Source organism: Pagrus pagrus (genome assembly GCF_965226575.1).
Source record: "Pagrus pagrus genome assembly, chromosome: 17".
NCBI classification, from domain to species: domain Eukaryota; kingdom Metazoa; phylum Chordata; class Actinopteri; order Spariformes; family Sparidae; genus Pagrus; species Pagrus pagrus.
The window spans coordinates 29,016,796-29,033,336 of NC_140201.1; the positions used below are offsets into that span (position 1 = coordinate 29,016,796).

Sequence of the window (16,541 nt, forward strand, 5' to 3'; positions counted from 1 at the left end):
GGTCTAGTAATATTGATGTTAATGACTCATAAAAATGTTGATCAAAACAATTTGGAGCATAGGCACAAATCAGAGCAATTTTCACACCATCATAAATAGTCTTACAGAAAGTGATTCGCCCGTCATCACTGCCCCCTGTTCCCAGAATACTATAATTTAAATTACGTTTAGCAGTTACAGTATAAGGACGCCTTTGCTTTTTTTTGTCAAAACAAGAGGAAGCAATAACATGATAATATTTATTAAATTAAATTAATTATTAAATTCATGTATAGCATGATCAGGCAAACAAACATATCTTGGTAAATTGAGATACAAAGGAGATCTGGGCCCGTATTCCTAAAGATTCTGAGAATCCTCTCAGAGAGCTCCTAACTTAACCTAAAAATTCCTAGCAAGGAGTCTTAGCTTAGGAGTGATTCCAGAACATTCTCAGAGAACTCTGAGCAAGGAATGGACAGAAACTCCTATCTTAGTGAGGAGGTGTGGTTGACCCTGTTGCTAGGTATGAGTCATCATTTCAAAAGCTGTGATTGGTTGATCCTAAAAGCTAGATAAAAAAGGAAAGGATGGACCCTCAAATTGATAAACTTAATCATAGAATCTAATCTTATGAAGACTGTGTAATTGTAAATAATATTCCATATAAAAGAAAATATCTGTTAAATGAATAGTAAGCTATACTTTAAAATTATCCTACAAAATGTGTAAAAACTTAGGCCCACTTGCACAGTATTCACATAGTGATAGTTATATTTATTTGCTAATATTAATTGCCATGCTGGTAATTTTTGCACTTTCAACATTTCAACTCAATTTGGTATTAACGAGGGTAAAATGGCTCAGCTTTCATCAATATCTGTGATTGCTGACTGGCCTATAAGAAGCAGTGTTGGTTGGCTTTCATTTCGGGCGGTATTGCATTGTGCGTTGGGTTAGAGAAGTAAGTGCATCTCTAATGAGATCAACCACAAATATGATTCCTGCACAATCCAATCTGTAGCGTTTCATTAATTCACTGTCATCCAGTGTTTGGAGAATATCTCTCCTGTCTCTTCCGTCCACCATTTTGTCCTCTGCTTAGGGAACTCCTAAGCCGCTTAAAAGTCTTCTTCCCTGCTCTTAACAGATCTCACCTTAGGAGCTCTCTTAAGAGCTAGGATTCTTTAGGAATAGCTTTTTTTCTTTACTGGGATCTACTCTTCACTCTTAGGGGAAATTCTAAGAAAACATCATGATTCTAAGAATTTTCTTAGAATTTGGCCACTAGGAGCAACTCTTTGCACTAAGAATCTTTAGGAATACGGCCCCTGGTCTGAATCTGAGTCCCCATCCCACCCCCCACCATACACACACACAATGCACACATGCACACACACAAAAAAGGGAGAAAAACAAAACAAAACATAACAAAACAAAGCAAAGAAAAAAAAAAAACCCTATCGTAAAAAAGTGTACCGGTGTCAATGGGGGAAACAGAGTCACTCCACCCTCCATCCAAAGAAAAAGGAGAGAAAAAAAAGGCCTTTATACTACGGGTCAGTGAGCAGCTTATTGCGGGCTACCGTTATCAGCGAAGATGTAGCCCACGTAAAAAATAGCTGCCACAAAAGAGAGCCAAAAAAAAAAGAGAGCAAAAAAAACCAAAAAAAAAACCAAAGGAAAGTTTGCATTGTTAAACTGTCACTGTCAATTTAACATCAATAAATCCAGTCTTGTTTCAAGTTGAATCTTTTAGGATCAGTCTAGAATCAGTTTTACCAACTCCGGAGATCCTTCACTGCCACATTTATTCGTCCCGTGTTGCAAGGAACCGCTCGGCTTTACCTGACTCCTGGAAAATGTGCATGTCGTTTCCCCGGGATAACTTGATGGTGGCCAGGTAGAGGAGAAAAGCTAGGAAGCCCTTGGCCCTTGCCTCGTGCATAAGTTTGTAGCATGGCTTCCGACGCTTGGTTGTGGCATCACTGTAGTCTGCGGTGAATCTCAGCTGGATATTATGCACCTCCGGAGGGTTTTTCCTTGCTTCATTTAGCAATGTGTCTCTGTCGGTGTAACGAAGGCACTTGATTATCAGCGGACGGGAGCGCTGCGTTTTACCGCTGGCAGGTGGACGTCCCAGTCGGTGGCCCCTCATTAGCTCCGGCGGTGCAGACGCCAGGGCAGGGAACCATAATGGAATATTGTCCATAAAATAGGCGAGAACATTTTGTCCTTCTGCTCCCTCTTTTAAGTTGAAGATGAGGAGATTTTCCCTGTGCGCCCGATCCTCCATTTCCGTGAGTTTAGTTTCCAGAGCTTGCTGCTTCTTCAGGCATTCAGAAGTCGTTTTTTCCGTCGTGGCAACGTGCTCCTGCATATTGACAGTTTCAGAGCAAATCGATTTTATCTCTTCAGTGTGGCGAGACAAGATAGAATGCATGCTTTCAATTCGCTTTTCAAGTCTGTTCATCTGTGCCTCGGACTTCTCGTCGACGTCTTTGAAGTATCTTGCCATTGTCTCTTCAATGACTTTTACGAGAAACGCATTTTCCTCACCAAGCTCCTTCTGTAGAGAAGCCATCAGCACTTGTTTAGCTGCCATAGTTTGTCTTGTAGTTGGCATTTAATTAAGGTTGCCTGATTTGAACGGCTGCCCACGCCGCCGTCGATTTTGGAAAAACGGTCTATGCTGCCGCCATGACACCGGAAGTCTTTTCTGCATCGTCCAATTTCAATTGCCAAAAGCCAGATGATGCATCTAACTTACTGAAGTATTTTGTATTTGCAAACTGTGACATAATCTCCTCTCTGGTAGGAAGTTTGAAATGCTCTCTCTTGATTGCTCTGTATAAATTTCTTGGATCCATACAAACTCTAGGTTTTCAATTCTTTTTCTTCCTTCAACAGTGAAGGAAATGAATCCGAGCACTGACCATCACAACCAATAAATGCTACAAAACATATTCACAAAATAATCACAGAAAACTGCTATGTACAATATAATAGACTTTATTATTGTTAGCAAATTGATTAAAGGTATAGTTGGTAATCCTGTTCAGAAACACTTTTTGTTATACTGGGTGAAATGGTCCTTCCATCCTGAGAGTAGTCCATACATAATATGTTCAGAAAAAGGAACGAAAAAAATCAGACCTCTGTGGCAGCTGCAGGCCTGTAAAAACTCTGACCCAATCCCTCCCTCTCGGTCCGAGTTGAAAGAACCAATCAGATGCCTTCATGTCTCGTCCTGCCTGCACCCCCTTTCTGTCCCCCCCTCCTCCCTGCGCGCACTCATCACGTGTCACCGTTGCCGGATATATTCAGCACACTCCATATGGAGTTAGCGGGAGATACACACTCCAGGTCAGAAGGTGGCGGTAATGCACACCTAAAAGTTGTTTGCCAACAGCCATAAAACAACAGCAGAAGAAGAAGAGTTAGCACAGTTAGCAAGAGAACGATGGCAGAGAAAATGCAGCTAAAGTAGCACTTCCAGAAGTGATGCAGAGGTTGCTGTCTTTCTGTTGGACAGGTAATTATTTGTTTTGCTTCGGGGGGATTTGTTATTTTCATGAAATATGTAACGTTAGCCAACTTAGCTACTTTTGTAGCTTGTATTAGCCCAGTGCTAACGGCTCTCCTCTGCCCTGCTGACGGACTGTCTGATGCACGTTCAAGTCTATACCTTTAAATCAATAATACTTTCAATAAACACGATTACTCAACCAAAGCAGCTAAACTATGAAACTAAACTAAGACAAACTCAAGCACAAATAACAAACAAGCATGGGTGTGTGTTTTTTGTGTATCACAGACAAAGAAAGAGGAGCCAAGATGGTGGTTGTAGTCAAAGAAACAAGATGGCCGAGAGCCAAAATGGCGGTCACACTCCCTTGGAGGGTGACGTCACGGTGTGTTCCGTTGAAAGGACTACAAAAATGGCCGAACCAGAAATGGGGAACTCACGTCCGTTCGACTACAAAAATGGCCGAAACGTGACTTGGAGAAGTCACGCGTGGATACGAATTCAAAAAGGACAATAGATTTTGCTGAATCATATGTCTAGAATTCCAAAAATGGTGGATGTGAATACGTCACCTAAAGCTAGTCAAATGAACGAACGCGCGAGATTTTGCCTCGTGTGCACTTTGATTGCACACAAGATGAATTTGTGGGGAAAGTGACCCACTGTTCCACAAAAGGTGGACGTGCTACCATGAGGCGTCCGTCTCTGGAATCATAAAAGGGAGATATCACGGGACACACGTATCTTATGTTATAGCGAGGTCATCAACCATAAGTCTCCAACAGGTCGCCCATAAGATTACGTGTGTGTGTGCGTAACCCCTAATGTGTGTGTACATGTACATGTACATGTGGGTTAGTTAAAGAGAGAGAGAGAGCAAGAGCAAGACAAAGACAAAGGGCTAACGCCCTTAGCGGCGGCTAAGCTAACACTCCCGCTCCACGGCGTGGAGTGGCTCAAATCAGCTTGTGATGAGCGAAAAGGGAAAGCAACCAACATGTTTTACCACGTAAAACAAACAGCAACAAAAAGAGGGACCGTTCGTTTCTCCAGCATATGGAGGGCGATGCAGTGACAAATTCATTACCATGGACTCAGGAATATTGGACTACCTAATGCCTGGAGATGAGGTCATGGCAGATAGAGGCTTTACCATAAATGATTTGCTGTTTGAGAGAAAGGTTAAATTGGTAATGCCTTCTTTTACAAGAAAACGTGGACAGCTAACTGAGGAACAGGTGACATGCACTAGACGGATTGCACATGTAAGAATTCATGTTGAAAGAGCAATCAGACGTTTGAAAGTTTACAAAATACTATCACAGGTTTTTCCGATTACCATGGCTCCTAAAATAGACAAGATTCTAAGAATATGTGCTGCTCTTGTGAATTTAAGGGCTGATCTCATTCGTGATTCAAACTAAGATAGCATGTGATCAACATGAGTAGACTCAGACATGAGATATTTACAGCCAGGGCTATCAAGAACATTATCAGGACCATCAAATGAAATAGTACAGTAAAGGTAAAAAAATCTGAAATGGTTGAAAAATTGATGGATACAGAACATTTAAGGAGTTATGGGTTTTATGTGAACATTCTTTGAATGCAGAATGTGAATACTTGTGCATTTCATTTACAAGATATAAACTTTTTACATTTTGTGCCATTACTTTAAACAATGAATCCTTGTGACCTTTAATGTTGACATTGAATGTTTAAACTGTAACAACTTTTTGTGTTTGGAACATTACCTTGGAAGATGGCAAAAAATATGTAACCACTTTCAACATTGAATGTCATCAACTTTTAAATATAACATGCTGGTATGTGAATGTTTTGTGTACAGTAAAATATACTGTGGGAATCATGTTTCATATCTTATTGTTAGAACAGAAAGTTAAAAAGCATGTTTTTACATAACATTGAAAGAAAGTCGATTTACGCAGCCAGAAGATATCACATATTTCATTCTGATTCTCTTAATGTATGGCACACATTTATGTTCATGCCACATGTGCAGATGTGCACTAATCTTTGCCCAGTATCTCAGTGTATCTTTCATTTAGCTTAAACCGTCCTGCAGCATATTCATCTACAAGCCGAGGCAGCATACGCGAGAAGTAAAAACCTCTCAAGCGCTTTACTTGCTCCCTCACAAATGCCTCGTCATACTGCACTGTAAAGGAAACCTGCTCACTGGGGGTCCAGATCAGATTTGTAGCAGACTTCGGACCTAATATCCCCTGCTGCCAGTTTTCTGCAGCTGCAGCTCTCCATCCACTAGTTTGATATCACTGCATTTCTGACTTAGCTGGTCAGTGAGTGAGAGCTGGGTTGGCACAGGACATTTTATTTCAAGAAGCACACACGAGTTGATGACCCCATCGGGACTGGCAGAGAGCCATGGTTCTGGAACACTTACAACAGTGCCCATGTGAGTAATGTTCATGCCCTGTTCTTTCAGTTGAAGCAGGCTCTAACTTCATTTTCTTTATCATAGTTGGTTGCATAGTTGCCACGAAAGGAGGGGTATACGTGCTCACATAGAAATTTGTCACTTTTTGTGGCTGCATGTACGGGAACCTTTTTTGCAGAGCTGGCAGTTAGTCTGATTTTCCTACAATTGTGCCACAAATCAGATGCACTCTGCTCTCTCGTTTCTAATTCTAATTGAGCTGCTTGTGCATCACCAACTTCAACGTATGTCTGGTAGAATGTCTTGCATGAGTCATAGATGAGATCATTACTGTGTGTCTGGTGTGGCTGAAAAATCTTGTCATCAACTGCACTGATTCTCCTGCTAGGTTGTTCCGCTGATGGTGAGGCATTATAACACTTTTCTAGTAAGCTGTTCTTGAGGACAAAAAGTGGTTGAATGGGGGCTTTGTCCACACTGTCTCTGAAGTCTTTGTGTGACAGGTGATGTGGTGTATTTGGGAGTGATTCAGTCACCACAGCCCTACAGTTCACGTTGTATTGCTGTTCTGCCTTGTGGTGCCTGAAGTTAATCTGACTCAGACGTTAAGGCTCAAGGTTCTTTGTTGTCCCTGAATTCCACCTGCGCTGTTCATCTGTACATGCAAGCCCTGTCTTTCCACTGACCACGGCATTCTGCACCTACAATAATGACATCAATAGTATCTTCATCATTTCTCCACTTATTATTGACATTACAGCAATAAAAGCACAATTACATGTCTTTAAATATATTTAATTGTTCCAATGTTTAAACAATAGAACGGAGACATTTGGGTTTATGAATACCTTCCACAGAATAGCTGCTGCATGACTACATGACTTCCCTAACCCGGCAATGCACGAGCAGCCGCCTGTCTCCACGACTCCACTTTCCCTCAGCATTACCCAAGCTGTATGTCTAGCTTGGCTGACGCTCTGGCTGGGCTCTACTGCTGCCTTCAAAAATATAAAGTCGCTGTGTTTCTTCAGCAGTACTTTCCCTATCTTGTTACTATGCAGGTAGTTGTACGCCTCAGTGCTTTTATAATTGCGCAATTCTTCGCCGTCAACACCTTCAGAAAATACGAGGTAATTCACAATGTCGATGTAGCTAACGTCGGGCCATTGTTTCATGTCATCTACCCACTCCGTGAAAACTGACGGGTGAGGCACTGTTACAGAAATGTCCTCGCTATTTTTTAAAACATCCGCACTATGAATCCACCGCCGATTTTTTTCCATGTTGCCGCTTTCTTGCGTTAAAAGCCGGCTTCTAGAGCGAGAATGAATGAATGAATGAATGAATGACAGCTACGCTAGCTAGTTCAACCGGAAGAGCACAACCGAGTACCGCTATGAACCATGGGTAAACTCGTGAAGTCAGTAATAAGGTGAATACTGGTAGCCTACAGGTCCATGGGGGTAGTGTAATCCCCCGCGATGACGTCATCAGTGAGGCTCCGCCCCTAAGCAGCCTGAGTGAAAACCAGCTGCAATGCTCTCTCAGTAGTCTAAACCAGGGGTTGATAATCAGATGGACAATAAGTATTTCACTTTGATGTGACCAAGAATAAACTATTTTCAAGGTCTTTGTTGTCTTTGTACAGACAGAATATAAGATTTACTTATAGTAGTGGTGTGTGTGTGTGTACACCGAGGGGCCGACAGAGGTTTACTGTATCTTCAACAATTTCTACTGGCACTGTCCCACATGAAAACCTGCATGGTCTTGTCTTATAACAGAGCGCTGTACGGCCCGAGTCAGATGAGCCGCTGTCTCCGATGTAAAAGAAAAAAAAACAAAAAAAACTTTTGAACTTTTGAAAAACTGCCGAAAAATCTAATGACAATGGCTAAATTAAAGTAAGGCTAAATAGTTGTTGCTCTGCTCTGCTCATGCCGCTCTCACGCTCTCTCTCCCTCTGCACCGAGCAAAACTTCACTTCCCTGCCTGCCACTTCTTTCTGTTATTTTGATGCACGTTTGTTTTTACCAGTTTCCATCGTATTTGTATCACAATAAATCCTGAGCAAATGTTTATTATAGCAGCAAAAGGAAATGCTATTTTTTTTAAGTTAATTTTCATTTCTTTTTGATTTTTGTGCGTATTATGGAGCAGTTTTGGTCCATGTTTGTAAGTCTTTATTTCCCCTGGAGTTTCCACTAATCTCGCTCTCACAAATTGTTTGTGTATCTTTTTTACATAACATTGGTCATTGCTAATGACATACACAGTAATTAATCTAGCATACTTTCATTAAATACATCAATTCAAGCTAAAATTTAAGAGTCTATAATTAGGCTATTCTGAGCCTGATCTATTTATACCAGAGATTTTCTAATGAAGTTAATACCTTTTAAAGAAATGTCACCTGAGGTAAAACTCCCCCTGCCACTTTTTGCATTTGTATAGCTCACAGCATGTTCATTTAGATCACTAAATCAAAGTGATGTTGCAGGACCAAAAATTGGGAAATTGTTTGACTTATTAATTTTGCAACAGGGGGTCTTACAGGGTTATAATCACTTTTCCAGAGTAATTTGCCCAACACTGTGGCTGCTGATGAAATGGTAACAGGAGATAGCCTAGCTCAGTAGAAGTTCGGATCGTTTTTCGGATCAGCAAAAAAAAAAGATAAGACAAATAAACTTAACTTTGTCTTTCGTTTATTATGTAATTCTCTCTCCTCTCCTCCTGTCTCTGTCCCTTCAACCTCTTCATCTCTCTCTCCTGTCTCATCCTCTGTTGAATTTTTAAAATGAAAAGTCTAAGTATACTACTGAGTCACGATAACTATAATTTGACCTAATATTTTAATGCCATGTTTAGTCACATTATTACTTATCCATCCAAACATCCAAATAATATTATTGATGGATAATTCATACTGTGACTGAACATGGCCTTAAAATATTCTGATTCACTGCATGTCCTTTCATTTTTCAGCCTTGGCTACATTTACAGTAGATTACAGTTTAGCATCTCTATTGGCTATCTGTTGCATCTGTAGGCTCCTTCGCTATTTTTCTCATTCTCTTAGCTTATTACAATTCTCACCTTTCCTCCTCTTTGCCTGATCATCCTCTGCCTTTCTTGCAGCAGCAAATGATAACTTGGATTGATGCAGCCTCTTACCACTACGCTGCATCTTTGCTCCGATTCATTTAATTGCCGTTCTAAAAATAGACCTACAGTCACGTCGCGACCGTGTTTACTTTCGGTTTTAATGAAACGAAACTTAAGGGAAAAAGTACCGAGGACATGACCTCAGTGTCCTCACTGGTGGCTACGGCCCTGACCTCTTTCCTTCATCATTATATTTGACAGGGAAGCCAAAATGCTCCCATACAGGGGATTTAAATGACGCGGGGCGTTCAAGCTCCTCCGTTCCTCCGCTCGCCATGACCACGCTGCACTTAACAAGTATGTGGATTGAACATGCGCACAACTTTTTTTTTCATAAATCAAAAAAGTTGATCACGTGTGTGCCGAACCGAAGATATTGATCCGAACGGATCAGGGATCAATGATGATCCGTTGCACCACTATTACTAGTTACTTTCAACTTGTAGTACAGCACACCACACATCACACATCCTAACACACATAAAATCCTGTTTAGTAGATAAACACATGAGCATCAGCAACATCCCTAACTGATAATGCTAATTCCCTGGCCTAAGTCATAAGGCATGCACTGAATACCTGCACAGCTGCAAACATCTTCCAAAATTATTTTCATCACCTGAAATTATTCCTCTTTAAATGGAGATTCACAATGATTACATTGTGATCAGATAGGCTATTTGACAGGAGGTATTACTAGCGTTCATTTCCGAATAAAACAGTGGCCAGCGCATAGGCCTGTTATAATTTCATGGCTCAAATCAAATGATGATTATGTATGTAATTGCAGTTTTATGAATTTTGACTGACCACCAGAGGTGCTTTAAGTGCCGCCTCTGGTGGTCAGTGGAAATTCAGATAACATCAGAATGACTGTGGGCGATGAGAATTTTGTGAGAGAAGCGCCATCTCCTGGTCACACCCTGTATTTCAATGAATGGGAGGGGTTACAGTAAAACATTGACACTCCCATGAGAAAGAGGGGGGCCACTCCAGCGGCTGGGATTTGAAGGGGATTTGGTGGGAATTTGGCTGGAAGACATAGGCCATTCGGCTGGCTTTCAGCCTGAAGGGGAACTTTTAAACCGCTACTACTGTATGTAGTGGGATCGTTATCTGCAGATACCCTGCCCTGAGCCTGTATTGTCTTATTATTTTGCGGTGTATGGGGTGTTTCAGGGCATCAGTTTTTGGGCAGTGGTGTGTAGCCACCAGCCAATAACAGCCAGAAATGTGAATTTTCTAAAAAAGGGAGCGACCAGGTTTCATTGCTGTCTCTGTCTCTCTGCTTGGCTTTGTCTGTGTGAGCTGCATCATTGTTGAATGTGAGTGTGTTGATTTGTGTTTTAACCACTGTCAAACAATCAGAAAATAGCCTTTCATTTCTTTGATTCACCGCTCTGTTCACCCTAACACCATTCACTCTCTTCTTTCACTGTCTAGCTTGCTTGACCACTACTGCCCTCAGTCTAGTTGAGCTGGGGAGGAAGAGCCAACTTTGAATGGTTTGTCTTCAAACAGCAGAGGACAGTTACTGCAGATTATGCCTTTAAGTTAAAATCCAACCACTTAGCCCTACCCTTCCATTTTGCGCGTTCATGTCAGGTGTAGGGTGTCCTGATTCTTGTTTTGAGTTCAGTTGTGAGGTTGAGGTAATTTAATTAGAAAGTAGGGGGCTAGAGGCAGGGCTTGTGACAGTTAAAATTAAGATTTTTTGAGAAGTTTTGTAGATTTGGAGAGCTGAATACTGATAACAGTATTAGGCACAGAGGTAGGCAGAGAGAGCTGAGTTTGAAGGCTGGAAGGGAGGCAGGCCAAAAAAAGGTGAACCACATTTGTGAACTGAACTTTCTGACTGTAGTGGCAGATTTATTCTAAATAATAATGCCCTTTGTCCAAATAAAAAACATTATCACCAAAATCAAAAGGCCACTGAGGCACTTAAAGAGTGAATCTTACGCAGGGTTGTGACAAAACAATTTTCCAGTCATTTGGGTACGGTTTTGCGGTTTATTTTCCATTTGAGTGCCAAACAATCGACAATGGCGTCTGCGTCTCAATTGCCCTGTCACCCTGGTAAAAAAACATAAACCCTTCCCAGTGCCTGCCTCCCACCACCTGCCCAGTCATATATATAGATTCACCTGTGCCAGTGCCTTCAAAACAAAAACCTAATCAAATATTCAAAAATCACAGAACAATGCTACTAACATTGTAAACAAACTAATTAACTAACTTATACTCATCCAACATTAACAAAATAAATAAATGTTGAAATTATATTACAAAACAATGAATTGCTCCAACACTGACAAAGACTGGAGTGCAGAGCCAGGTTATATGTACTGCAGGAGCTTGATGAGAGTGTTGAGATGAGAGGAACCCAGGTCATCTCCTCAAGCTATATCCCTTCCAATCCACAAAGTACTGGTCACCCCTGCCACAAGGGCAAACATAACGGACCAATCAAACGGAGTAAGCCGCAAAACTGGGAGAAATGGAATGTGGGGTAGATTCTCATGGTGAACTGTAACTTTAATCTGACAGTTGATGGATTGATTATTTATTTCCCAATAAATGGTCCAATGTAAGGAGGTGATAGTTACCGGGATTCAGTTTAAGTGGGATATTTTGGAAGGCAGATAAACTTTCTGACCTGATTTGCACTCTGGAGCCGGGGTCCAGAAGTGGTCATCCTTGTGGCATCCGGAAGGAGCTTCTAGATAGTTCAACTTGGAGGTAAACAGTGAAGCTTGATAACCCAAAGAAGACCGAAAAGTGGATAAACCTGTGGTGGTTCTGGTAAGGGAGTTATGGGCATATTCAATGTCAGTTGAAGCTGAGCTGATGAAAACAGCTTAAATTTCGGTTGAATTGCTGGAGACAGTTAAATGTGCACCACAAGCTGTTAAAGAAGAACAAGTGTCAGTTGGTATGTAAGTACTAAAGTGTAGAGACCTGAACACAGTTGAACAGTAAGCTGAAGTAAGAAGTCTGTCAGTTGAAATGTAACAGGTACATATATTGTATATTCTAGGTCGACTGTATATCTTCCTTATGAATGAGTTTTATGCTATTTGACCATGACCCTATTTCCAGTCAGCCATTTTATCCATTAATGCTCTATTGTTTGCCTTTGGGGTTTTGTTCATGATTATGTACATGTTTAGAGTAATCTCCATTTATTTATTTCTTTTTGCCTTTGCTCCAGGTACATTCAGAACTCTCAGCCCTATCTTAACAACATGACCGCAGTGGGCTGCATGATGGCTCTGGCTGCTGTCTTCCCTCTGGGCATAGATGGCCTTCATGTTCACAGGAGGCAGTTCCCTGTCATCTGCCAGGTACAATTTAAAGTTGCTCCAAACACACTGATTTAATTCCAGACTCTAAAACTGCCAAAACTGAATATCATAATTTATGGGCTTCCATGATTGGAAATTAAAAATCGATCGCCCTCAATTTCGACAATCGAAATTAAATGCAGCATCATCAATTCCCGGTAGCGCCGACTTCCACACAACCAGCACGCGTTCAAAAAAGAAAAAGAAAGATGCTTAAAAAACACAGAACAAACAGCTAGCTTCCTGTGCGCGGGAAAATGAACAAGCGACTGGTACAAAGTGTCTGAGATGTTTCAGAGGTCTTATATTGCAGAGCTTATCAAAGTCCAGACTTTGGTCCACATCTGGATCAAACTGCAAGTCATTTATCCTGATTGATAAATTGTTAGTGGCATTGAATACACACAATAGTCCAAGATACTTTTTACAGCCATCCTGTCCACGGATTAATGTGGTTTAATGTGGCTTATTATCCTGTCGACATTGTGGCAACGTTTACAGCTGGAAAGAGTAGAGAGAGTGTTGTGTGTTGTTACTGCTGAGTTCATGCACGTTACATGGGAGAATTTGCTGTCAGCACCTTAGCCAGAGATACATAATGTGTCTCACTTTCTCCATTACACCGTTTTCACAACTACTGTAAATGTAGTAGTGAGAGTATGTCTGAGTCAGAGTTTACCAAGCGCCAAACATAATTTCCATGTGGTGAGTTAATCTGGTGTGATGCTTTGTCACACTGACAACTTGTACTTTTAATAAAAAACTTGTGTCTCTGCCGTGTTTTGGTGTTGTTTATCGTAATAGATTTATCTCTGCTTCTCTTCTCTCCTCTGCTGTCTGTGTGTGCCGGAGTTTGACATACTTGCAGGGACTTGCATGGTGCATTTAGATGCACACCTTAAACTCTGAAATCTATAACTTCATACGGCAAAGGATACGTGCACCAGACATAGGGACTTGCGGTGTGTTTGAGTGCAACTTGTAAAAAATGGCAATGACAGTTCAGTGCATAAAAGTCTAAATCTAACAATATTGTAGCCCTCAATTCTGAAATTGTATTTTCTTTTTTAAATCAAAAGTCAAATTTAATCATGACCTTAAAATCGAAAGTCAAATCGAATCGTGGATTTGGAAAATTGTGACACCCCTATCAATTTACAATGGGAAGTAGGCTTTAAACAATGATGATTGTCATAGTCAATTTGATTTACTGTTCACACAACATCAAAAAAGATAACGGTTGCCCTTTACAGATAGTCAGTAGTAGTCTAACAAAACAACCAACTCAAGGTCCATTTTATCTAGAGCTTTTTAATGTTTTACATGGTCTTTACTAGAAGTTGTCATGAAGATGGATCTGTTGACATATGAGCTCAGTAGCTGTTTATCTGATCTTTTTTTATGAAGGATATCATAACATCCTATTCTTATTCTGTTACTAATACTGTTTTAAAAATCACTCCAATTTGGGTCAAAGACATTAAGATACTCTGTTATAGAGGCTTTGTAAAGGGATTTCTCGGCAAACACTTTTACAGGTCCAGGTCCAAGTAAGTGTTAATCACCAAGCAACATAATTGAAATTTCCTTGAAATTACCGCCAAAATTACCACAATAATAACCTCAAAATATCCAACTGTTTTCTGCAAAACTTCTCCTGATCACACTGTTTTAATTTCCAGCTAGTTTCTGTCTAACTTCCCCTCAGCAGGCCACTAAATCCAACTAGTTTCTGGCAAACATCCGCAGGTCAGTACGTTGGACTACATCTTTCAACCTTTTTACAATCTCACTAGTTCAACAATCAACAATCAGGCTCGCTCTCTCTTTCTCGGTCTCACACACACACACACACACACACACACACGTGCACGCAAGCACACACGCAATTGTAATATACATCTACTTAAATTATTGTAAATATTCACTTTATTTGCTGTTATTAATTTATTTGATAATGAATTGTTATTTAAATAATGATAATGAATTGTGGCAGAAATATGACTGTATAACAGTTAAGAATAAGAATTATGATGAATTTCATTATTTAGGCTATTTGTTTACTTATTTACTTTAGCTCTCCTTAATTGACCACTGCAGTCAACACGTTTCAAAATGCGCAACTTTTACTTTGAAGGCGAGCCGTCTACGAGCCCTTGACTTCCTTGTTGAGTATTCATTGTACAAGTTGGATAACGGAACAAGCGTTAACAGTGTTTAGGCAGCATCGGCTAGTACATTTGCATTAGCACAAATAGAACATTTTTTTGTCTAATTCCAAAATTTCACTTCCCCTTAAACCACAAATAGTAAAAAATCTTTACTTGTTGCAAAGAGAAATGATTCTTTTGACCATATAATGCCAGTAAGTCAGGAATACCAGTGAAAATGACTTGTGGCAAGCCAGTTCAGTCCATGTTAATATGCCTTTTGTTATTGTTGGCATTTTACAGGTGGTATGCCCTTTGGGAACATGTCATTTTAACATCATTGTGGACCGCTGGCTCTATTTGCAATTGAAAGTGTCACCACCCTACCTGTCCATGTGTATTCAGTTGCAGTTGTTGTTCATTGCGGTAAAGGCAGACAAAGTATGGAAAAGAGATAGACAGCCTCAGTGAAGGTTATTTCATTTCAATGTCATTCATGACACAGTGAACACTATTAAACTTTAACAAGGCTTAATGATGGAGAATGAGTGAGGAGCTGATTTGATTAATCTCTTTGATATATTAATCAGATTCATTATAAAACCTTTCTTTTCTCCTCTGCTAGTTTCGCCTGTGGCTGCTCGGTCTGGGTTTCAGCCTTGCATATGGCAGTATGTTCACCAAGATCTGGTGGGTCCACACCGTCTTCACTAAGAAGGATGAGAAGAAGGATAAGAGAAAGGTAAATGTGACAGTTATTGAAGCTGTAGGTTAATGTTCCCAGAGTGAACAATTAAGTCCACCCTGAGCTTTTTCTGCCAAGCCACTGAGGTTAGGATGCACTTAATCATCCCCTTCAAGAGCCGGCAGCTCAGTCCATGAAGACCGTAGGTTGGCCGGTTCAAGTCCAGAACGACCAGTCAGTGCAGTGTGTGGACTGAACAGGTGCCATTTCACCTCCTTAGCACTGCTTATCCGGTCACACCCCTGTCCCACCCTGACGTTCTGATGGCATTCACAGTTTGTCAACTAAACAGATCCTTCACTGGATATCACTCAAAATAGAAGAGATATGTCCCACACTTCAACACACAAAGCAATGTAACAGGACCAAACAATAATGTGGAATCAGGTGGTGTCTAATTCGTATGTGGAAAAGTGTCTGTCATCCTGTCTGTCCTACCGACTCTTCATCACACTTCCACCCAAAAAAGAGTGTCTGTCCTTGGCAGCGAGAGCCAGGCAGCTCCGGCTGTTATTGGCGGTGAGTTAATGAAACCATATCTCAAATAAAATCCTTGTCCTGCCAATTAGACACTATTCCTACACCTCTCCTAAAGGAGGTGCTCAACAAAATTGGTCCTACCATCTTCTCCATTATAAAATAATGGTATAGTCTCTGGTTTTGTTCCCACCTCCTTGATCCCCATCTACCCATAAATTACAGACCCTTTTTCTAATCTACAATCTTTTGAAAAACTGATTTCCCAACAGCTCCTTGTCCACCAATTTCAAAAATTCCTGTCTGGTTTTAGAGCTCTCCACAGTACTGAGACTGCCTTGATTATGGAAATACTTGCTCACGACTGTAAATGCTGGTGATTTCTCAATCACGGTCCTTCTAGATTTTAGTGCAGCATTCAGCACCTTGGACCACAATATGCTGTAGAACCACTTAGAATCTTGGGTAGGTCGTGGCAGCAATGTCCTCCAACTGCTCCTACAGAAACCTCTCCATTGTCTGTGGTAACGCATACTCTTCATCAGCTAGTCTCACTTGTGCTGAGCCGCTTTGCCAATTCTGGCACCTATTTTAGATTTAGTCTTGTCTTTAGATGAAAATGCTTTTTAGTTTTAGTCACATTTCATTCATTTTTATTCTTCATAGTTTGAGTCTAGTTTACTCAACGTTAACTCACCGTGGCATTGATAGCAGGGTGGAAACCCTTCAA

At 40.7% G+C, this 16,541-nt stretch overlaps 1 protein-coding gene across 2 annotated transcripts in view; it reads left to right on the forward strand.

Annotated features, from left to right (window-relative positions):
* Positions 1 to 16,541, forward strand: part of gabbr1b (gamma-aminobutyric acid (GABA) B receptor, 1b) — a 153,026-nt gene that overhangs the window by 116,123 nt on the left and 20,362 nt on the right. For both annotated transcript variants that reach the window (XM_084379852.1, XM_084379853.1), the window contains exons 11-12: positions 12,307 to 12,439; positions 15,215 to 15,331. In XM_084379852.1, coding sequence (XP_084235978.1) covers positions 12,307 to 12,439; positions 15,215 to 15,331 — 250 coding nt within the window. The remainder of the gene's footprint in view (positions 1 to 12,306; positions 12,440 to 15,214; positions 15,332 to 16,541) is intronic.